The sequence below is a fragment of the Barbus barbus genome (genome assembly GCF_936440315.1).
Source record: "Barbus barbus genome assembly, chromosome: 16".
NCBI classification, from domain to species: domain Eukaryota; kingdom Metazoa; phylum Chordata; class Actinopteri; order Cypriniformes; family Cyprinidae; genus Barbus; species Barbus barbus.
Window position 1 is genome coordinate 19,663,673 of NC_136744.1, and position 24,179 is coordinate 19,687,851.

General features: G+C 37.6%; 2 protein-coding genes across 2 annotated transcripts; one reads left to right on the forward strand and one right to left on the reverse strand.

Moving 5' to 3' along the window:
- Positions 1-14,397: 14,397 nt before the first annotated feature.
- On the forward strand, positions 14,398-18,788 carry LOC306882252 (growth/differentiation factor 10-like). The gene is made up of 3 exons (XM_079436765.1): positions 14,398-14,906; positions 15,811-16,718; positions 17,098-18,788. The coding sequence occupies exons 1-3, from the start codon at positions 14,681-14,683 to the stop codon at positions 17,287-17,289; spliced, it is 1,326 nt and encodes a 441-aa protein (XP_079292891.1). The 5' UTR covers positions 14,398-14,680; the 3' UTR covers positions 17,290-18,788.
- Positions 18,789-20,001: 1,213 nt separating this feature from the next.
- LOC306882641 (zinc finger protein 488-like) lies at positions 20,002-23,688 on the reverse strand. The gene is made up of 4 exons (XM_079437432.1): positions 23,566-23,688; positions 22,978-23,202; positions 22,556-22,787; positions 20,002-21,986 (listed from the first exon to the last, which is right to left on the reverse strand). The coding sequence occupies exons 2-4, from the start codon at positions 23,191-23,193 to the stop codon at positions 20,938-20,940; spliced, it is 1,497 nt and encodes a 498-aa protein (XP_079293558.1). The 5' UTR covers positions 23,194-23,202; positions 23,566-23,688; the 3' UTR covers positions 20,002-20,937.
- Between the last annotated feature and the right edge of the window lie 491 nt (positions 23,689-24,179).

Consider the following 24,179-nt stretch of genomic DNA (forward strand, 5'->3'; position numbering starts at 1 on the left):
GTAATGAACAACTAAAACAAACTATTTGTTATGCTAGCATAGCATATAATCACACTATGTTTGCATACTTGACCCTTGAAATATGACAAAACTGAAAACATGTCATTCCACTCTGTAGTCCCACTGCTCATATTCCATTTGATTTAAGAAATGCCAGAGATTGTTTAGACCATCAGTAATGCTGTAAATGCAGACAGTTTAACAGATTTTAGGAGGCAGGGTTTTCCAGGTCAAAGCAAATGTGTACAGGGAGCAATATGGCCTCATTTGCTTTTAAGTGTCAGTACTAAATTACACTGGTCTTTCACCTAGTTAGCTTTAGATTATGTAAGACATTATCAATCATAATATTCACTCAGTCACCTGGGAGGGAGAGAGGACTAGTGTAGCTGTCTCTGACTATTTATTTAATCTGTGTTACCCTGACAGCTAAAGCCCACAGGACTACAAGCATGTATTTACGAGTATGTTGTATGTCTTGTCTTGTTTGCATGAATTTTCTGTTCTGAATATTCAGACCAACACATGCGAGTGTGATATTCTCTGTTATACAATAGTTAAAATTTTTGGCAATAGTCTTTACATTTTTTAATTTATCTTCATTGTAATATTCTTTGTGTGAACGGGCCTTAAAGGGGTCATCAGATGCCCATTTTTCCACAAGTCTGTAACATCCTTTGGTTAAAATTTCTCAATGGTAGTGTAAAACAACACCCTTTTTACCTTGTCAGTATCAGCTCTGTTTTCAGCAACCCATTTTAGTGCATGTTCCTTTAAATGCTAATGAGCTCTGCTCACCCCGCCCCTCTTTTCCGTGGAGTGACGAGCCATTCTCATGAGACGGTTTACTTTAGCCGCGGAACTTGCTAACTCGCACGTTATTAGGAAAGACGATTTGCAAAGATTCATAAAAGAACCTTATACTCAATTCTTCTGTAGGTCAGGCTGGATCACGAATGATTTGCGCGAACATAGACGCATTTAGGTAGATCGGGGGCGCATTCCCTTCAAAAACAAAGGTAATCCTCTGCATCTTCAGCGGCTCAGATGTCGGGAGTAAATGACGACTGCTATGTTCATTATTACATCCAACAAAAAACACTTCATTCGCTTAGGAGCAAATCTTGTCTGCTTCTGCTCCGGCGCTGAAGCAATGGTGGACTGATGATAGCTCACTCAGGGCGGGTCTAAGGTAAAACACTAGTGTCAATCAACAATCGTGGGAGGGGCCTGGGTCTGTATGACATCACACAGACAGGCATCAGAGAATGGCTTGATATGAGGAAGGGGAAATGATTTAACGAGATTAAAAAAAAAAACACTGGGTGGATCTTTATCATTATAGGGTGATTGTGTACACATGCTGCCAACACACATTTCAGTTCAAACAACTTGTAAAAGTGCATGTCGCATCCGATGACCCCTTTAAACCTATAATAATTGTTTGTATTTTAGAGTTGTATGGACGTATTTTGTGGGAAAATTTAATTCGCCTGTGTGTCATGTTATATCCGTAAATAATATGAAACCATCCGTAAAGAAATATTGACCATGAACAATGCAAAACAGAGTGTAGCAAAAAGGAAAAATGACGGAGTCCATAATAAAACCTGAATTAACATTGGCTTGGCTTTTTAGGTGAGATCTCTGAGAACTGAAAGGATGTAAAAGCGACACAAAGATGGCTTCTTTCCAGAGGCGGACAAAGTACACAACTCCATTACTTGAGTGAAAGTACAGATACTGCCGGTCAAATATTACTCCATTACAAGTAAAAGTTGTAAAGACAGATTTTTACTTAAGTAAAAGTGCAGAAGTACTTGCTTTTAAAAGTACTTAAGTAGCAAAAGTAAATTTCCTTTTTTATGTCCATGCACTGTTTTATTATTGTTTTACACAATACTTGCAATACCACTGAAGCAACTTACAATACATTACACCTACTGAATACACTGACTAGCTGATATCTTTTGAATAAAGAGCTTTTAGAATGTTAAAAGCCTATGGGAAAAATATATATATATATATATATATATATATATATATATATTATTATTTAGCACCCCATTAAACAAAAATTTCAAAAATGCTGTCTAATCGCTCTCGCGGTACTTTGATGTCTCACAGTTCTTTTGTGGCTTTAAATGTAATATTTTCACATGCACAATTTAGCAAAATCAGACAAGATTTTGTCTAATATATACCACATTATTAACTTTTTATTATTGAATGTGGCTTCACATACACAATTTAGCAAAATCTGACAAGATTGTTTTTATCTTATCATATGTTTTTTACTGTTTATTATTGAATTGTTGTAAATAAATATCACATTTGCAACTGGTCAGTGTTCACACAAATGCCATGAAATCACTTCATGCAGTCTTACAAGAGTGATTACTGATAAACTGTCTGAAAAAAAAGAAAGTCACGTTTTGGAGAAGAAAAAAATCACCCACTGACTTTCAAAGCTCCTACATAGTAATGACTTTCTACTTCGAGAACCTTGATAGAAATGTGGAGTGAAAAGTTCAATATTTGTCTTTCAAATGTAGTGAAATTAAAGTCATAAGTTTCTTAACAGTTTGCTACTAAATTCATCAGCAGTAGCAGGGGCTTCACCAATTATAACAACAGGCCAAGCCTCTCCGCCACCGATGGGCAATATCTCCGGTGGAACGTTTCCCACTTTCAAGTGTTCTCTACACTCACATAAAGCCATTATCCGGTTGTGTTTAACACTAAAGGTCCTTCCTCTTACGTGAATACGACCAAGACATTTCACTGTATGCAATGTATTCTCAATCTGAGCGATTTAAACATCCTCCGGTACCATAACCATAAGCGAGTGAGCCTCATCTAGACCCTCGCCACGGCACCATCCTTTAAGCTCAGCTACTAGCTCTGATCTGTCTGCCATTCTACCCTTGTAATGGACACACACCTCTAAACCGACCAATCAGAAACCCTTATCTAATAACCCTACCATTTTCTGTAGCGCCCCCATAAGTACGTTTTAAGGGGGAAGGCTAACCTGAGTTCTTTTACATCTAATAGACACTAAAATGTCTGTTATTCTGATAAGGGCAAAAGATTAATTGGTTTGCTCGTGTTCTCAAATAAACTTGCAGTGATAAAGGGAAATAAAATAACAGAATAAGAAACAACAATTAAAGCAAACGGATAAACTTTACTGAAAATAAAATAGAATAGTAAACACAAAGATATGAATTGGAAGATAATCAAAAGACAATGGACAGTTTAACTTTTTCCTGATCCTATATAAACTAACAGCCGGCAGAAATCATATTAACCACAGTTCTAGTTGCAGGCCTGGATCGACGCTTGGGTTCGTAGTAGCCTAAACTCGTCGTGGCTATAGTTCACTCCAATGAGCAAAATAAAATAAATAAAAGGAATGAGCTCACCGCGCACATATCATGTAATAGCACCGTCAGTAGATCATGCAGCGTTCTCTCAGTCTCAGGGCAGCACTCTATCCAGTCGTACGGCCCAGACTGTACGTCCAGTCTGTTTAAAGCCCGGCTCACACTGTGCGATTTTGGCCACGATTTGTTCGTCTGAGACAAATTTTGAAAATCCTAAAATCCTAAAAGATTCCTATAATCCTATGCTAAAATCGGTTGTCTAGATCGCTGGTTTGACATGTTCACCGACAGCCGATTAATGGCCGTTGCGATCAATTTTTTCCTCCGATTAAATTCTAGCAGTGTCAGAAGATTTCAGACACTTTCCTGCAGTGTGACATCTCCTACGACGACCGTCAAACCAAGAACCAATAGGAGCACTCAACTTGATGACGCAATTAGCGCGACAACTTCAAACTTCAACTTCGTTATTTGTAAAAACAATATATGTAGGTTACAAAGAAAAGTTTATTTATTAAGGGGCAGGATGTTTAAACTCGAATAACAAAATTACCTCAAGTTCGCTCTGTAGAACTGGAAGTCCATAAAGTCCTCTTTTGCCCAGCCATGACTTGCTCCACACACGTCGTGTTTTTCGTTTTTTTTTTTTTACATCAAGGCACGTATTGATGACGTAAAACTCCGGACAAGTCTTCTTGAGTACGTCCGTTTTTGTCGCGTCTTGACTGTCGTACAGTCTGACATTAAGACAACTGAGATCCTACAGTCTGACATTGGGATCATGTTCGTACAGCTTAAAAAATGTGTACAGTCTCTCGTCCCGCGCAGCACTCGCGCTAGCAGCTAGAGGCCAGCGTGCGACTCCAAGCTGTCCATGAATCAACCGAATCGAGCCTTTAGTCAAAGCACTAATCAGCCTTGAGATATAATCTGATAGCTCGTAAGGATTAGTCACCCTAAACTATCAGATGTCAACCCAGAAATATGTTATTCACATATTAGTGTCTATATTCCTCGCGCTCTCTGCGCACTGCCTTTTTTCCCCTTCTAGTCCGACGTCATCCCCTTCTTCTTCGGCACCTCCACAATACACCCGGTGAGACTCTAACTGTCACTTCATAAAATAAAGTAAACATTTTACACGTAAAGCGACTGTAATGAATATTTCTTTTACAGAACTGGAAAAATTTACAATATGAAAATAAACAAATTTAGCAAATCACCGACTCATGTCTCATTTATTATATTACCCCATTTACACTGGGTTACACGTACAAAAAGTATTCTCGTTGCTTCATAAAATTCAGATTGAACCACTGATGGCAGACGGACTATTTTTACGATATTTTTTATACTTTTCTGTGCCTTGACAGTGTCAGTTACTTGGCAGTCAATGGGACAGTCACAAGCCTCCTGGTTTTTATCCAAAATATCTTAAATTGTGTTCCGAGGACGAACAAAGCTTTTACGGGTTTGGAATAACATGGGGGTAAGTGATTAATGACAAATTTTTCATGTTGGGGTGGAGCATCCCTTTAAGTAACTGATTCAAAATTTTGATTAAACTTGTTACCACTATCGTAACTAATCTCCAGTAAGTTAAACTACTTTTCGGTATGTTAAAGTGCACATGCAAGATTCTCAGATCCATTTAAGGAAAGTTCTGTGCAGTCTGCTGTTGTGGGTAGTATTTGAAAGGGTGGTGTGGTATAAGAATACAGTGCATGCATGTGTATGTGTTTACTGAGGGAGGTGTTGAACATTTATTCTGGAAGGGCTCCCAATGTAACACCTCAATAAAGCATCCAGCCTTCATTTATTCCGGGCCTGGGAAGTCTTGCATGGTGGTCCATGGTAAGACCTTTTGAATAAGAAAGTAGTAAGCTGAAATATGAAGTAATGAAATGCTGCATACTCTTCATCTACGGATACCAACATAAAGTTTTGCAATAGCTGCTAGGACTAAAATAGATTCTGCTCAGAAGATTCAGTAGACCTCTTCAAACAGCCGCAGTCCAAACAAAAATGATCTCTTCCAATTTACAATTTGCGACATTACCTTACTGCTAGGATATTTTTGCTCTAACTAACATGTGCGTTCCATTACTTTTCCAGAACTCCAGCTTGGTGTTGTTTTAGCTGTAAAGCTGATACTGTCTTGATCATGCTAACCGCATTTGAGTTGATCCAGGCAGCAGCCAGTAAGCTGGGATCGGACGTGCCCCTACGCCACGGCTGATGATTGTATGGCGGGGGGTGACTTTCTGACCTGTTCACATGGCTAATAAAACATTCATAGAGGGAGAGGAATTCCAGTGTATAGTTTTGCCCCGTCTGTGATGTTTGGAATCCTGCAGTGACCCCATAGAGAGCGCCATTCTGTCTGCAGACAAAGGCCTGCTGTTTCTCTCCGTATCATCGTGGACTAGACCAACACTACTGACTGCTTGCTGCAAAGCTAATCAAATATTTTTCTTCCACCACAGAATTAGTCTCAATAAATACTTTTTTGCATGATTTTTCACTCTTTTTCCTCTACAAATTCATCTTGTACCGCAACGGTGCTATAGTTCATGCATATAGGTCAAGGTATTTTCTCTTTTTTGTGTGTGGAGAAAAGTGGCCTCTTGTGTTAAAGAAGAGGGAAAGACTGAGTGAATATTAAGTTCAATTGTTGTCACAACGACCTGATTTGCCCAAACTGCCTGGCTTTTGTGTTGGAACAATATTCCGCTGGCCTCTTTGTTGTTATTTGGTTTTTAATTGGGTTACGACACTGCAATGCTTCACTTTAATTATGCCTCACCTCTGTCAGTAATTCCAAAGCGGCCTATGAAATATGAATCGCTCTGTCTGTGCATTAGTCCTTCGAGACCACTTTGAGATGGTTCACACAATCATTTCTTAATGAAAGCGTCATTCTGAAGTGTGCTAAAGTAATCCACTTGGCACAAGAGGCTGTTCAGCAAAACAAATGATGAAGTATTCTTGCTGAATTTATGTCTATTCACTTTCTTAAGCCACAGGCACTTGCCTTCCCTTTTCATCTCACAATAGACACTTTATGTAGCTGTCGATGTTTGCAATTAATCATTATGAAGGCTAGTTCCTTTTTTTTTTGGATAGCATTTAAGTCATCTCTCAGTGTCTGTGAGGCTTACATTTCCCAACAATGAGAACGGAAAGGACTTCTCATCAAATTCTCTTCATATTTTGAAGGGAACCTCTTTTCAGGAGCCACTTTCTGCTATGTAAAAATGGCTCACTGCAGAGGAGTTTCCCTCAAATCTATGCTCTAAAATTGGTTTCCAGGAAGGAAAACTTTCTAAACCTACAGACTTGGTGTTGTATGTACAAAGACAGAGTTATATTCATTAAAGTCTAAACGGTGTGCTGTCATTTCCTGAACAAGTCCCAGAGGCCCATGACCTTCACCTTCACAGCAAAGTCTTAAACCCCTGTGGGTGGCTGCCAGGAAGAAATTACAATCAAAAGAAATTCTTAACTGTTGTGATTTAACAATGGCTTGACAAGGATGATAAAATATACAGGAAATAATGAGGAGAATAAACCTTTTCTATTTGTAACCCAACTTTAATGGTTTGTAAATACAGTTCTTTGGCTTCACGCTGTCTTTCATGGATGGTTTTCATGGAATAATATTTTTACCACCAACAATATTATTTGGTTTCACAGATTCCTCAAGATTCTTTCAAAGACAAATAAGTTTGTAATTTCCGTTCACATAAACCTTCATTTTAAATTTTTGTAACTTACACTGACAAGGAAAATCCTTAATGCCGGGAATTGCTGATGAGTATTTTTTTAATAAGAGAATATTTTGGAATAATATTTGCCTCTTTTGTCAGCGTTCAAGCGGAAAACTGTGGCAATAGTTCCAAGCAAAACCTTAATGGAAGTTTTCATCCAACATTTACACTCCATTCATATTCCATACAGTTGCATGGTTATTTTCTGATTGAACTGTAAACAAAACTAATAATAATTAATGATCTGATCTTAAAACACTTTAGTTATCAATTATTTTGTCTAAAGTAGTTTTGGGCAAGTGAATTTCCATCAAATTAAACTACTATTTTATTATTTTATTGTATTGTATTTGTTCCAAAAATCATCACTAAATTCCCTTCCCATGTGGAAATATCAGGTGTAATTTGCATCCAATTTTCACTATTACGTTTTACAATTTAACCAAATAACCCCATATTTCATGTTCAATGGCATTCTGTAGAAATTGCTGGGATTACTGTTGAGTGTTTGATCGGTGTGCAACTGTGTGAGTGAATTGTGACCTCTGGCTCCCCTCTGCCTTCAGTTCCTCAGAATAATGGCTGCCAGCATCCTATTCCAAGAGCCTTCGTTTACTTTCTTATTGCAAACAAACTGCATTTTCCCAGTTATTTTCTCTGTGCAGAGGCCACCAGAACATTAAAGGGTCTGAGTGATATCATTCATGTAACCCCTACATTCGAGGATACTTTTAACGGCCACATCATGTTCTCTCTCTGTTAGAGCCATCAACCGCATAGTATTTAAAGCATTAAAAATGTGGTTTCACTGATCCTGGGACTCAGAATCATATATACAATAAAAATAAAATGAACTGGCATTGGTTTTTATGCAGACATAAATAATAAACAGCAGGGCTGGTAAAATGATCCCGAGTCTTGCATTTATCCCCATGATAGTATTAATTAGATTTATCTGCTGCTCTGGCTCACTCTTCCTGCTACAGACTATATTTTACAAACTCAATGAATCTGAATACCCCAAGGTAGCATTACTCTCTCTCCCCTGGCTTGGTAACCCTGCTAGTCTATATATTTGTATTGGCAAGTGCTTCAAAAGGCCCCACAGAAATGAGCACAGGTAAAGAAATGTGCTGAATGTGTCTAGACACTTGAGGTCAGGCTTCTTAGTAAGTTTGGATGCTCCGTCCGGCGAGGACAAGCAGATGTCTGTTGTGGCATATTGTGTCTGAATGTTTGAGATTGTTTTGAAATTGAGTATTACAAAGGCCGGATTTGGGATTGGTTATGTTGGCATATACAGTACGTAGCAGTGAAGTAGAAAGGGCATTCTGTGGTGCTTTTGAACATGATTATTTTGTATGACTATTACTGCATGCATGCATGATGTCATGTGAAACTTTGTTCATTATGCTGAATTGAATTCTTCTAGATAAACGAGAGAAATGCATAGATAAGACATTAAATATAAATAATGGCTTCACAACACCCAATACATCATCTTGACATAAAAATTGTGATATTTCTTTTAATAAGCACAGTAAATATATCCCCTACCCAACCCTCCAAAATGAATCAATGAATTAATAATATAAAATGCAATGTAATGATGTTTAAGAATAACTATTAAGAAGATAGATTTTTCTTTCTTTCTCAAATTCAGTATTAAAGCATTTTTTCCTTGGAGCTTTTAAAACATGTATATGTCAGCTATGATTTATGGCATACTTTTCATGCTCAGAAAGTAAAGTAAACCTCTAGTTGCACTTAACTTTCTCAATATTCATCTCAAGAAATACTGTGCAATGGATGAGCTTTCTCTTAAAAGGCTGTATCAAATGTCATTACGACTGAAAGATTTTAGCGATCTGTTTGTAAATCACTCTCTTCTGTCTTACATACTCAGACCTCATACACTCACCATTAAGAAAAGATGATAAAAGGGACAAAAAACTGATGTGGAAAAAGATAAATTGGAGAGTAAAACAGCAGAGTGATGACATATGTTTGGCAGTTTGCAAAGTAGTTTTGGAAACAGTCACTCCAAGAAATCAAGTCATTCTAAAACTTCCAATTCAATGTTTTGTTTGGATGCAGATTAAGGTAAGCAAGAAACAATTTAAGTTATATCTTTATTGCAATGATCTGAAGATAAATGTCTACAATATGTTCCTTTCAAACATTTGTATACTCTGAAGGACAGACATTTCACTGAATGTTTAACTTCAGAACTTAAAATTTTTCAAAAGTGTGCATGTAAGAATAACTAAAGTATGAAGCTTTGAAACCCTTTCATATGTTTCAGCATGGCAGTTGTTGAGAGGCTGCAGAAGGCAGCATACATGAATGGCATAAATCCTAACACTGAATAAGCATGGTGACTGTAGTCTTGCTTTAAAGTTATAAGAGCCAATTACCTTATACAGGTGTCACAGTACTTAATAGCATGTATGTGAAGTTAAAAGAGCCTTAAAAGTAAGGTAAAAGGAAGTTTAAAGTCCAGTTTTACACAATTGTCAAAGAGACAATTGAACATGGACATGCACTTGGATGTTAGATTGACCGGGCTGAAAAAAATATTTTTTTGGTTGATTTGAGCCAATGGAGACATTTTACCATTGTTGTCAGATTTTGCTTTCATAGATGTACTTACATTGCCAGAAATATCTGACAGGGGAGTTACGAATCTGATTGTTGTGTGACCTGACTTGTCTCAAAGCAATTTTGGTTGTCAATTCTGTAATGGAGGTCTTGAAAAAAATCATGTAGGTGGGCTTTATTTTCATGTCTCCAAAATCCATTTTACACCTCATAAACAGACTAGATAACTGCTTGTCTTCAGATCACAACTTAATCAGATAATAGAAATGCAGCTCGTCTCAGTGCAAAGAGACAGTGGGCTCAAAGGTGACATGTGGCACTCGTGTGAAGCAACTCAAACTCAGCATGTGGCTGTTTTCATGAAGACATAGAGCATAGACAAAGCTGTGCTTGTTCTTAGACAGGACTCTGCATGGAGAGAGGAGGAGTCAGTATTGAAGGATAACTAATTTTGATTGACAGAGAGTTAAAGATCAAAGCCAGACGGGTCCAGGAGACCTACTGATCACAGCAGTCAGGGGTGAAATCATGTTAACTGTAAAGCGACAGCAGTGGGCTTTTGCAAATGGGACAGCATGAGGGAGTTTTATTGCTTCTGGACCCGAACAATGAAAGCACTGCATCTCCTCCCAAAGCCAAGTGAGCTCATGCCTTAGTTCAGGGCCACCATCCAGAACTGGACAGACAGGAGGGAATCTGCCATGTGTACGGGATGCGTACCAGGACCATGGACAGATTCAGATCAGTTTGTTCTGTTCTATTCATAATATTCCTTTTTTTGGACCCAGTTTGTATAATGCCTCCTGTGCTACACAAAGATGCTCTGTATGGTCAAACAAAAGACAAATAAATAGATGGGGGGATGTTTAATGCCAAAAATGACATTTTGTTACATATTGTTGTTACATGTTATTAAGCCATAAATATACACAAAACCTGCTCATAACACCTCACCAGGTGCAGTAATTTTCATAGCCAAGTAAAATGATTTGGTTGGCCTGAAATGACATTTTATATGAACTATTTTTAGCGGAAAAAATGGAGAGAACAAGAGAATTTGTGAATATGAAACGGCACATTAAAATTTACAGACTATCTATCTATCTTTCTATCGTTGAAGAGTTTTATTAATCAAAATATAATTTAATCAAGGATAATCAATGTGAAAATAGCCATTTATGTATCAAGTTATTCTACAATTATAACATGTATCTACCTGTGTGTAGAGGGCAGCTTGAGAAGAGGATGTGCAGACATACATTCTATGCTGAAACTGCACATCCTGTTGTGACATTAGACAATGTAGACACTTAATGTAAGGGTGCAAACCCAGATTCGGGGGATTGCTCTGCAGAGTTGTCTCTGATAATAAAATCTAAATTCTGGCATTAAAACCCCAAGACTCTGAGAATGATTCCTCACAGCACCTATCTAGCCACCGCATCTATCTATCTATCTATCTATCTATCTATCTATCTATCTATCTATCTATCTATCTATCTATCTATCTATCTATCTATCTATCTATCTATCTATCTATCTGTCTATCTATCTATCTATCTATCTATAAATGCAAATATGAATTTGCATGCAAGAATAGCACTACTATTATGATTTTATCATTCTCATAAATCCAGAGAATTGTTAACCAATTTTTATTTTTATTTTCCAATAATCCTTTACATGGATTTACTTGTTTCAGAGTATTTTGAAATACATCCAGTGCTTTACCCTGCAAGACTGACACTGATTTTAACTAAAAGTGGTTTGTACTCAGTTATTCTGCAAGAATACTGGAAGTAACTGAAGCCAGAAGAGAATGCTCTTTGCCATTAGGTCCATTTGGCAAGATTGGCACGTTGATATTGTGCAGGTCCAAGAGCACCAGAATTTTGAGACGTGATTGATCACTCAAGGCACTGCAGGGATAATTGTATTTCACTTGAGCTATGAGACACATAGCCAATACAAACGGGAAAGAAAAAACAGAGAGCAGGCAACTACTTGAGTTCTGCCTTTCAGAAATCTTGATACTAACAGATGGATGCTTATCTGTCCTGGTGCCAAAAGACCTGACCCTCTACCTTCTAATATCAGCAGCCACTTCCTTTTTACTGAAGTTCTACAAATATACATAAAATGAAGTGAGTGAGTCATTTCTTTTTAAGTGGCAAAGTGAAGAGCTTTTATGTCTAATAATAATAATAATCAATGTTAAGAATTTTCTCTCTGTGCTACTTTAACTTTTCAGTGCAGTTGTTTCTCCTATCTTTTGTTTTATTTTGAACACATTTAGAATACTAGAAACAGATAAACAGTACTGGATCCCCTAGGGAAGTGAAGGATTCAGCTACATGAATCTAATTATTTACTTAAAGAAATTTCCATGCAATTACAAATGCTAATTTCATAATGATCTAGCATTTGTCACTAGAATAAAATTAATGCTATTCCGTTTCGTTTGACCGCAAATGACAGTTTATTCTTCCCTCATTTTACTTACAGAAAAAATAGCCTCAGGAAATCAAAGACCCATCTGCCATTTATGACGCGAACCACATAAACTGCTTTAGTACTGGCAATTGAGTTAAGCAACGCTATTTGTTTTTGCTAGCCATATCAAAAAACAAATCCATTGAGTTATGAGTGGTTCCCCACAGTCAGTTTTTTATGAAAAGTAATTAAAAATGTTATATATCATGGATATCTGTGGTATGAGATAAAAAAAAAAACAATAATTCAAATGAGGTCAAGCAAACAACTGCAAGCAAGAAGGCAAGGAAGAATTTAGCTACTTTTATATGAATGACAGACCATTGTGATTAAACAATTTTCAGTGGGCAGTCTAGGCCCTGACAAATGGTCCTTTTCACACAAAGAGTGAAGCAAATATGTGTTAGACTGAAGGAAACGTAAATTCATATTTTATGTCAGTTTTAAAAAGTACTGAAATAAAATCAAACTAGGTTTTAATCTTAAAAAATAATGAGATTTTGCAGTATAACCTTATACATCAAAGTTTTACATCTGTCATTCACAGAATTCTTCTACTTTAAAAAAAAAAAACTTCTTCCAACCAATGAAAGATGTTGCAACAAGCGCAAAGCTCATGAATGGGAGGCAAGGAAAGAGGCAAGCAAAATAATAATGTGTTTTACGAGACCAGGACTACTAACTCTTTCAAAGTCAAGGACAAACATATTAAGGGAATTTGTCCTGGAGAGACAAGCCTTAAACAAGACCTTATGCTTATTAGCATCATTCCGTAGTTAGCTTGTTAATTAAAGAATCATTCTCAGTATCCAGACCCAGCAGGATCTGAGAGAGAGCTGGTCTCTCCCAGGTGCTTTAGAGAGCAAGTGATGCAGTTGTATTGAAGAATCAAAGGTCTCTGTGAACCAGAGTTAATTTGAATTCTTTCATCCTTGTTCTGTTTTTTATTCATTTTTAAAAGCGGTGTAGGATTCTGACGCTTAATGGCTTCGCCTTCCCACAGTCGGACAATAAAAAGAGGGGTGGAAACAAAGCAGAGCAGAGGTATCTCCCCTCCTACTCGATTTATCCCTTGATTCACTCAGTAACAGTGTCCTAGTGGGCAGGAACGTCAGATTTTTAATGCAGATTTAAGACACATTCAAGTGTGAAGTAAAAAGGGGGTCTCCAGTGGGGTCCCCAGGGGCCACAGGAGGTGTTTAATGGCACGCAATGACCCAAACAGCCAGGCTTGTTATGGTCTCTCCACTGGAGCTCTGGGCTTTCACAGAACCAGCATTGTTGGCACAGCACTGCAGACACTCCACACAAAAAACAGAGGTGACAGGGTTGTTCCCCCAGTGTGCTTCATGTACTGAATGAAATCACTATAATGAAATCAAGCAATGGCTCTCACAAATATTCAAAACTCTTTCAAAGTAGCCTTTTGGATTTATGCATTTGCACTCTCATGTTCATTTTAAAGTTTGCTGATAAAGAAGGAAAAATGCACATATAGCCTCTTGTCTTTCTTTAAACTTATTAATTCAGTTTTCTGTTATATTTTCATTTCCTTAATTTCCACGAGGAGACTTTTTATTGTTCTAGATGAGTAACATGAGCTCTTACGCTTACTTTCTTAAAACAGGTCAGCTTTGCTGTCATCGTCATGACATAAATGTCGGTTGGACTCATATTTATGGTTGTAGATTTCTGGATGCATACAAAAAAGGTTTTTATGGTATATTGAATATAATGTAAACCTGTAATGTTTGAAGAAATATTGAATTACTTTAGAATGTAGATGTTTTAGTATTATGTTGAATGCTTGTAGACCTTCTTGATGTGTAAAATCAAAGTGTAACTTGGTGATTCAAAGTAAAAAAATATATAAAAATGTAAACCCTGGCCTAGTCTATTTCATAAATTTTTTGTAAAAACGATTAACATGAGAGCAGCAGGTTAGTAGTTCATTATAAAATAATAACATCTTAAAACTAATTTTGAATGAAAAAGAAAGCTTTTTTGAGGGCTTGCTGGGAAAAGGGAAAACAGTACAATAACCTAGCACCTTAAACTGTGAAAGTGCATGTTTGCTGGATTTGTCCTCTTGCTGGCCTCCTGCTGGATCGGGTGTAATGTAGCAGCAGCTCCCGTTGGCTGATGGGCGGGTACGTCAGCACTTCGCTCCGCTTATGCCTGCTCTCCTGGATAGTGGCGGTCAGAAGAAATAAGTGATGTATCACAGGTTAAGCACGAGACCGATAGAACTTCTGAATCATTGTAACAACTTCCTCTCTGCACTGCGTTAAAAGGCGGGAAAAGCGGCTACTTTACAAACAGCATCACTGGAAAACGTCACTCCGAAGCTGTCATACCTTGTTTTACCTAGCGCGTTTTTTAGCTACACGGCATTCAATCGTTTGGAAGCTTTTCTTTCTTTGCAACATGACGGTTAAATATGTCTTTTTGACGCACCTGTTACTGCTTTGGGTCGGTTCCGATACTGTCGCGTCTGAAGCTGTTTGGAGAAGTGCGCGCGACAGCACGACAGGCGCGCTCGTGGCCACAGATGCGCTCTCACAGCATATGTTTAAACTGTATGAGAAGTACAACACTGAACCTAACCGACTCAAAGAGGGAAATACTGTAAGAAGTTTTAAAGCAAAACCTGGTAAGTAACATCCAAAATAAATACATGATGCATAAAAATGTACAGATACATAGGCTACTGCATTTATATTGCGTTGTAAATGTTTGATACAAATTCTACAATGATTACAATAGTAGGCTATTTATTTTTAGCATAATTTGTCTTCTGAATTACTTGGTTTTGGTTTACCTGAAAATGGCAAGTCTTTTTAAAAGATTTTGTCAGAAGCAGGCAATTTAATGAATTTTTTATTTTATTTTTATTAATTTTTATTTTTTGGACAAATTTCTGTCGGTAATTTTCAGCTCTGTTGAAGTTTGTCTTGAGCAACGCAAATGTGTTACTCCTAGGTTTTTATGGTATGTGTTTGTACTGCGTAAATATATATATAATGAATAATGTCACTATAGGCTATGTTTTGTAGATATACCGTGCAAGACTGAACGAAACTGTTGCTATGGTTACCACCGCCTGCAATTTGTGAACTTTTGTTGATGAAACTTTTAAAAACAGTTACGTATATATAAGCTAGAAATATTCTGTAAAGACATAACTATGCATATGCATGATATGCGCATTTTCAAGAGCAGGCTTATCACAATTGTTGTGGCTCTTGAGTTATTTCACAATATTATTCTCAGAGCTGTTTAAACCAGAACATTAAAAAGAACATTTGTTACACTCTCTTTTTTTACTGCAGTCTGCTAAAGCATTTAATCAGTGCCGATTAAAAGACTGACATTGTTGCAGGTTCTAACTCTTAAGGGCACCTAAATAAACATTTCCATATGTCTGCTCTAGGAGCAACATGTCTCCTCACTTCCTTGTGCTTTCTCCAAGCCCATAGACAGAACAAAAAGCCTGTTGTTTGAGGCCATATTCATAATTAATTTGTAACTCAGCAGTTTCTCTCGTATCTTTGCAGAGAATGTGGAGGAGAGGGTCTTGTATTGGTTGAATCTTACCACTCTTCAGGGGTCTGAGGTGATTCTCACGTCTACGTTTCACTTCTTTTTTGACAAACGGCCACGCCAGAGGTCCTGGTTCTGCAAGCGCTTCAAGAACCCCTCTTGTCGCATCCCGAACCTACATCTGCTACCCTCTGTCCATCTTATTTTCCGGTCTCCCTCCTTCAGCTCAGCCCTGGGATCTCTACTCGGAAACATCACCGTAGTTCCTCACAGACGTGGGACCTGGCAGAGCAAGGATGTGTCTGTCATTATAAAGGAGGCCCGAGATAAGAATCACCTTTTGATCACCGTGGAGTTTGACTACGGAGAGCAGTATCAAAGGTATCAGGACCAGCTCCCATCCTCCAGCCTTCCATACTTGCTGGTGTACGCTAATGACCTGGCAATTTCAGAGCCCAACAGCGTGGCCGTGAGCCTACAGAGATATGACCCTTTCATTGCAGACCAGCAGCCAACTCAGTCTCCAGACTCCTCACCTGACATACGTGTGAAGCGGGAACTGGATTTGGACTTCGCTGATCCCATTGAGAACAATGAGCTCCCGGAGGTGGAGTACAACAGCTTCAAACAGCACGATATGTGGGAAAGCGCTTACTTTGCGCTCAAGCCAAAGCCCTTTAAAAAAGAACGTCGGAGGAAAGGCCAGGAGCATGCTAATGGATTCGGCAAGTCTCAGGTTCTCCGGTTTGATGAGAAAACCATGAAGAAGGCTCGGAGGAGACAATGGAAAGAACCTCGCAGCTGTTCCAGGAGGTACCTGAAGGTGGACTTTGCAGATATCGGGTGGAACGAATGGATCTTGTCTCCCAAGTCTTTCGATGCCTTCTACTGTGCAGGAACGTGTGAATTCCCCATTCCAAAGGTCAGAGAACCTCATGGCGAGGATCAGCGTATGTGAATGTGAAACGTTTAGACATGTTGAAATATTTAAAAATGACTATGGTTAATACAGCTTTTCTAGCCAGAGGTTTTAAACAAAGAATCCCTTCAGAAAATGTTTCAGTTCCAGCACAACTAAAGCACACCGACTTTATGTGCAATTACAGTCAAATAATTGTACGCTTAATAGGGGTTTTAAGCACATTTTGGACACATTTTCTTTTGAAATTAGCCAGTTTTACAGTTCCTCTGTTCTGAATAATAGAAGGGTGTTGTAAGACATAATTTCCTCTGCTTCATTGAAGAAAGCAAAACAAAAGTTACATATCTAAACGCTACCCTCTCTTTTCTGCCCTTTTCAGGTGGTCCGCCCCTCCAACCATGCAACCATCCAAAGCATAGTCAAGGCCGTTGGGATAATTCCAGGTATCCCAGAGCCCTGCTGTGTCCCAGAGAAGATGAAACCCCTCAGTATACTATTTCTGGATGAGAGCAAAAACATTGTGTTGAAGATCTACCCCAACATGTCTGTGGAGACGTGCGCTTGTAGATAAGATTTGCTGGTCAGAGGAAAGAAAGACAAATGGACATTGTTGTGGTTTTGACACCCAAATTTACCTTGAAGAGGCATATTGTCTTTAGTTTGCACTTGCTAGAAAGTGCACACATTTTTAAGGACTGCATTTTATTTTTTATAAATGCTTACAAGTGAAATTTTAATTTCCTCTGTTTATCCACAACGGATCTGTCGTAGATCCGTTGTACATTTTTCATTGTACTAGTTGAGTAACATAAGCACTTACTCTTAAAAAATATCCCTTATAAATTGTCGGCTTTGCTGTGATGGTATGACGTAAATGGTTGTTGGACTCATGTTTGTAGATTACTGGATGTACGATGAGGTTTTATAGCATATTGAATATAACAAACCTTTTTTGGCAGAACTGTTTAATTACATTGGAAAGTGAATTAGAATAAAGAATTATTTTATTATTCAGATGTTGTAGTTACCGGTTAAGATAATGTCTTGGTGTTCATTAGAAATCTAAGCGTAACTTGATATTTGGGACATTTAAAAGTATAAATGATGAAGTACATGTGAAAAGTGTGAACCCTTTAATCTACATCAAACTATTAGTATGACTGCAAAGCAGTCTTGTAGTAACTAATCTGAATTTAGTTTTGAAACAGAACTTAAAAGATCCCAAAAAGTGGAGTGTTGTTAATCGCTGAAGTTACTGATGGCTAGTGCTGACTCGTTTTTCCTGTGCATTTGTTTTATTTTGAAGAGATGTTACACAAGGTTCCTTTTTTGTATTCAGATGCATTTGATGATCTCAATTTGGTGCCATAGGCAAGGAGTATTTGCGCCAAATGTGTCAGTGTGTATAAACAATTGTTCATTTGGAATCATATATTATATTTTAGAGAATGTATTTTTGTAAATGTGTATTTTAAATTATGAAAACTAGCCTTATAATAAGTAGAATAAAATAAATGTTAAACCACCAGCTTGTATTTTCTGCTGCATATTTCTGCATTGTATGTGTTTGTATTCTTCACTTAACGAAGAGAACAAATAAAGGAATAAGAATGTCTGGACAACTAGCATTGACATCAGAAACCAGCCTGGTACATTACTTCTTTACCTGGACATCAAAAACATCTCTAACCCCCAACTGCCACCTTCAACCCACTTCAAGAGCATCAGGTCTCAAAGTGCAGGAAGTTCCAACTCTTACTTCAACAGATGATGTCACCCAGCTCAAACTAATTTGATGTAAACCCTTTTAATCCCACTAGCCTGTGAATGAAAACGAGAGAAGCGTGTTCTCACAGAACAGAACCCAATTACTGTCTGCTGTGTCCTTCCTTTGTGCGAGTTTGAGTGTTGAATGGCTTCTCTGTGCAGTGTGTGAAAAGAGACACTTGAAGATGTCAACATGTTTGGTTATGTAGACTGAGGAGATGTGAATGTGTCTGCTGCTTTTATCACTACAAATGTGAATCCAAAAACTTATTTTATATTAAACCAGCCTAGTTTGTTGATTTTAACTTGTCATCCACAAACCCTCCATTAAAGCCACCTGACCAGTTTGGGAAAACCAGCAAACCTTGGATAGGTGAAACCATTTTTAAGTAGAGTTATCAACAACTGACTAATTTATTAGCATAGAAATTTGGCGCCAACCAAACCGATGAATTGATCAATGGTCTCCACAGTAATCAAAAACAGTTTTTCTCTCTCAGGCTAGTTTTGACAGTGTCAGCATGAATGAGGTTTGTTAAACTGTAGATCACTTGGTCTCCCACAGAGACCATAAAATAACAGAAGAATGTGAGAATGTAACGCCAACATCCACTAAAGCTGCCCAGAAACACTGAGGGAAACTCTCAGGTGAATCCCCTTTAGGTAATGTTTAATTTCCTGGGGAGCACTTTAATATTTAAATCAGTTGTATAGGACACCAGAGGCTTCGTCAAAATGTAAATACTCAACAGTTACTGAAAACCAAAGTCAATATTTAGTTTTCTAAATGAGGCCTGATCAATTAATGGCAGCGATGAAAGATGCTCTTTAGAGCGAACAGAGGATTTTCTGTGTGTATGAAATTACTCTCTCTTCAAGTGATTACCATCAGGAACAGACCGCTGGGCTTCTACTTGCACCAATATTATACATATCTTTTCATTCAATCTAATGTCTTCAGAAGTTCAGTATTTACTTTCTTGAATGAGCAGCATGTTTATAGCTAAATACAGATGGGCAGTAAGGTCAAAACTTTGACGTTTTGGTGAATATTCTCAGTGTTGAGTTTATTGCCTATGACTTTATGCCTATAATTAAACGGAGACTTGCATGGGGTTTCATTTTTTTTTTTTAAATCAATGTGAACAACATCATTCTCACATTACAGCTTTGTTTAGAGTCGTGAGGCTTCGAGGATTTATGAATTATTAGAGAGTGCACTCTACCGGTCACTCAGTGTATGTGAGTGTATGTGTCACGCCACTGTTTCAAAAACTTACATTTATTTAAATGATCAAAAATGGTCAACCTCATTATTTTTTAAAGAAAGTCAGTATTTTTAAATACAGAGTGACACTTTATATTCTAGACATACTTCTTAAAATTAATTTAAAATTACAATGACTAGACAAAACTACATTGAATTAGATTCATCTCAGTGTCACTGTTCTCTAAAAGAAAGTAGTATATATGTTTCATACTTCATGGCTAAAATCAGAGGCAAACACTTGGAGAATATGTTCAAAATCTTTAATGAAATACAATGACTGTACTTATCTCAAAAAAGAACAGAACAAAAAAATTTTTTTTAAATAAATACATCCTCCTCGTCTTTGTGCTGATAAAAAAAGTTAAAAAGAAGTAGACATCTGAAAAGAACATTGTAACAAAGATTTGGCATTCTGAAGGAATGGATATTTCAAATATAAAATCTCTTTAAAAAGCAATGCTATTAGTTCATAATAGTTTTACTCAGCTGTTAGCAAACCTAAATATGCTGGACCGTTTTTCAATAGCATTTACATGTACTCATCCTGACATTTATAAGGCACTGTTAAGTTGAAAATGACCAGGCAGTTCAGCAGTATTAGTCACAACTATTCAACTAACTCTAAATATACAGTTATTCACGTCTATAGCCACCTAGTGGCGATGTAGGCCTACCCTGAATTGCACTACCAAAGACCACCATTTAAAAGACCACATTGCTGAAATGACTATGACCTTTGGAGAAAAAGACAATGAATCTTTACCAAAGGTAAATGGTTGAAAGGTTCAAGTTTTTAGTCGGTCTGTAATGTATTGCTACAGTAAAATACTTCCCGTGTTTTCTAAATGTTTTAGCTGGACGTTCGTCTAACTACTTGTTTTAGAATGTTCAACCAAAAGTAACTTTCCCATAATGTTTGCAATATGATCAAATAGAACGTTCCCTTAAGGTTCGTGTAACTACTTTTTCCAAACATTTAAAAAAAAAAGTTAACATTTCGAATAGTCAGAGAACACTACGAAATAACGTTTTCATAATTCAATGGGAATGTTAGCAAAACGGTCTTAGAACAGATTTTTGACAGCTGCGTAGCTACAAGGGGCCATTACAGTGTAAATGCATAATTTATGGCATCTTAATTACTTTCATATACCTGATTAAAGTGCGTTGGAGTTTTCCTTCTTAATTATGTGATGTCATGTGACGTGAGAGGTGGTGACGCTCTCGAAAGTACTCGTGACAGATGGGACAGGTGAGTTTCTCCTCTCTTCTCCTCTTCACCAGAGCCTCTGCGGCGAACTCTTTCTTATGATGGGACCGCATGTGAAACACTAAGTCGGAGGTCATTCGGAATGAGAGGTTGCATTTGGCGCACCAGTTCTGCACTGAAACACCCAATGGTGTAAAAGTAGGGGGTAGAAGTGTCAAAGAGGATGTAGACTGCAGCTGGCCACCTATAGATTTGGTCCAATGCTCGGGCGCGTAATAAAAGGATCCTCCTGTTGCCAGAGGAGTGGACATCACTCCACCTGCATAAGCGCTTGGCAAGTCAGAGTGAAACAGGTGCGAAGCCAACACATTTCTGTATCCTTGTGAAGGTTTTGATTTGAAAGAGTCTGAGATATTATCCGAATCTGGTGGTGAAGAAATCTGAACTTCGGTGATGGTGCGTTTGTTGGGTTCACAAAACGCGCTCTTCCGTTCCGAGTGCGCGCTCTTGGGTACAACGAACGAGAAGGCGCTGCAGTTTGAGTGCAGGCCTACTTCAGACGCCATTACATCCCGTGATGACTGCTTGGGGTTTGACTGCTCTGATGGGTTTTGAACCGCGGTAAATGCGCTGCTTTTACTTATCTTTGACTCATTTGTTGATAATTTGTCTGATTCTGACAAATCCTGGAAAGGTGGACAGTCTTTGTTGACGTTGGCAGTGTTACTGTGATTAGTGATGTTGGTTTTCTCTAATAAAACATTTTTTTTGCTCCGGGGACTTAGGGAACCCTCTTGTTTTCTTATTATGCCCGAGTCTTCAGGAGAACCGTTCATTTTGTGCTCCAGATCTCTTGCAATGTTGTGAAAATCTATGATTTTGCGTTGTCGCTTGACTTCTGGTTTCTGTTCGTTGGTTGGTCGGATAATATCTACTTTTTCCTGCGCACATAAAAAACGGCAGTGGGCAAGGAAAGGGTTTTCGTTCTTGAAGGCCTGGCCGCATCTCCTACATGTGTAGCCTGTATATGAAGATACAAACGCTGTCAGACCATGTAACAACAATTGGAAACATTTAAGCAACAATACATTTACAAACAGTTCATTTATATATTACATTTGCATATTAAATACAAATTTGGTAATTTTTTAAATAATGAATAAGTTGCTGTCTTATGCATCTTATGGGCATTTTTTTGCCAAATATTCAGGGTCTAAAGGGGTCCTCTGTGTTCAGTGGTTTTCTTGTCACATGACAACAAAATGGCTTCCTGCATTTATTGGCTTTTGTATACGTTTTTTTTTACAAACCAAAAATGTACAAGAAAATTGCTTATCTGTTCATTAATAAGTACTTGTGCAAAAGTTTTGAAGAAGAGCTATTTAGACCTGTTTCATTTTTATAGATATGAAAAAAAAATTATATACACACACACACATAGCCTATATACACACACACACATATTCCATTGCATTGTTAACCAATTTGAAGGTACATTCAATTACAATTATTTAATTAACAAATTGTTTAAGCATTAAATAATGATTTTTATTCCAATAAAAAAAAACATTGAAAGCAGCCCATACTCACCATCTGTCAGGGCTTTTGTCTTTATGTCTTCGAACCCCAAAAGATGTGACAACTCCTCGTTGTACCAAACAAGTAGTTCTTCCCCTTGTTTCACATCTCGAATAGTCCGAAAGTGCAGCTGTCTTCCTTTTAAGTAGGCCTCAGTATTCTGGTCTTCTGCGCTCATTGCAGCCTGTACTAACCGTAGCCAAGGAACTACTAATGGAGAACCTTTCATCGCCTCAGGATCTACCTGTTGATAGTGGGAAATATTTGACATTAGAGGAAATTTGATAAACAGTAAAATAGTTAACAATTGATCTTTTGCCGTGTATAGTGTATTACAAATTATATGTCTGGATTACGCATGTTTCATTTACAGCACAAGACAATTTCTGTACATCTAGTCAAATTCTACAGTCTAAATCTAACATCTTACTCACCCGAAACACATATGATTTATTCCGTTTGTCAAAGGACTTCAATGCAATGAAGGCTATAGTGTCATAAAAGGTATTATGAAGAACACAAGGTCCAAATGATATTCCAGCTGGCATATCCTGTGTAACTTGTACACTGGTGAAGAAGTCCGTGACATGGTGGTGGAAAAATTTGCTGTCATTAGTCCACAAGGAGCGAGGAATAATACTACGCTCCATGTTTTATTCCTGGAAATATGAATTTAAATGCTGAAAAGTTAAAAAGAAGACAGTTTCCATGCTTAAATGGGGTTAATGGAGTAATCTGGATTTTTAATCGCCTAAATCTCTTTTCAGTATTCTTCTAAAACACCGGGACATAGGAAATATATTGCTATGCATGCAATTAGTTCGACTATTGAAAATAAATAAATCGGTCTATGTTTGCGAAATCGATTGGTAAATCAGAACTGTTCAGTTTCTTTTCTTTTACATTTGGTTTGATGTTCTTTGGACTGTAAATAGCGTTTAAATCCGTATAATCAGCAGTCATTTTATATAAAATAGAATATCTAAAAAAATCAGAATATATGCAGTAAAATTGCTACTCACGTATAACAGGTTTGGGTTGAGGATGATGCGGAGCAGGTGCACAGTCCAAGGAGACGCGATTTACAATTATCCACAGAGAGCGCACGATCTCGACCGTCTCCTGATCCTGACCGTCTCTTGACTGTCTATCGCGCTGCGCAGTCACGCACTTATCCATGCCGAGGACGCGGAGCTGATGCGCCTCATTTCTCCCCAAAGCCCCCCAGGTGGCAATTTGATTGGTGCTTCACCAGCTTTGCAGGCGTGTTAATTAGAAACGAGGGTAATCAATGACAGAAGTCAGAGACCGTTAGATTGTGATGAGTACCACAAAAGACTGTATGCTCATTCTGTATGCATATTTATAAAGTAGAAAATGTCGAATGTCGTTAGATTTTGTGACGATTCTCCAAATATGTAAACTTTTATGTAGCCTAACTTAGGTCGACTTTTAAGGGAAAAAAATTTTAATTTATAAGATTTATATTTGTTGTCTATTCAACCTGTTTCTAATTTTTAAGAGTGTTTTAGTGATTATTTTATTTCAGAAAAAAAATCTTCAAAAAATGATTCAATTTATTGTTTATTTATAATGCTTGAGTGATTTAAATAACATAATATCAAATAGAATTTAA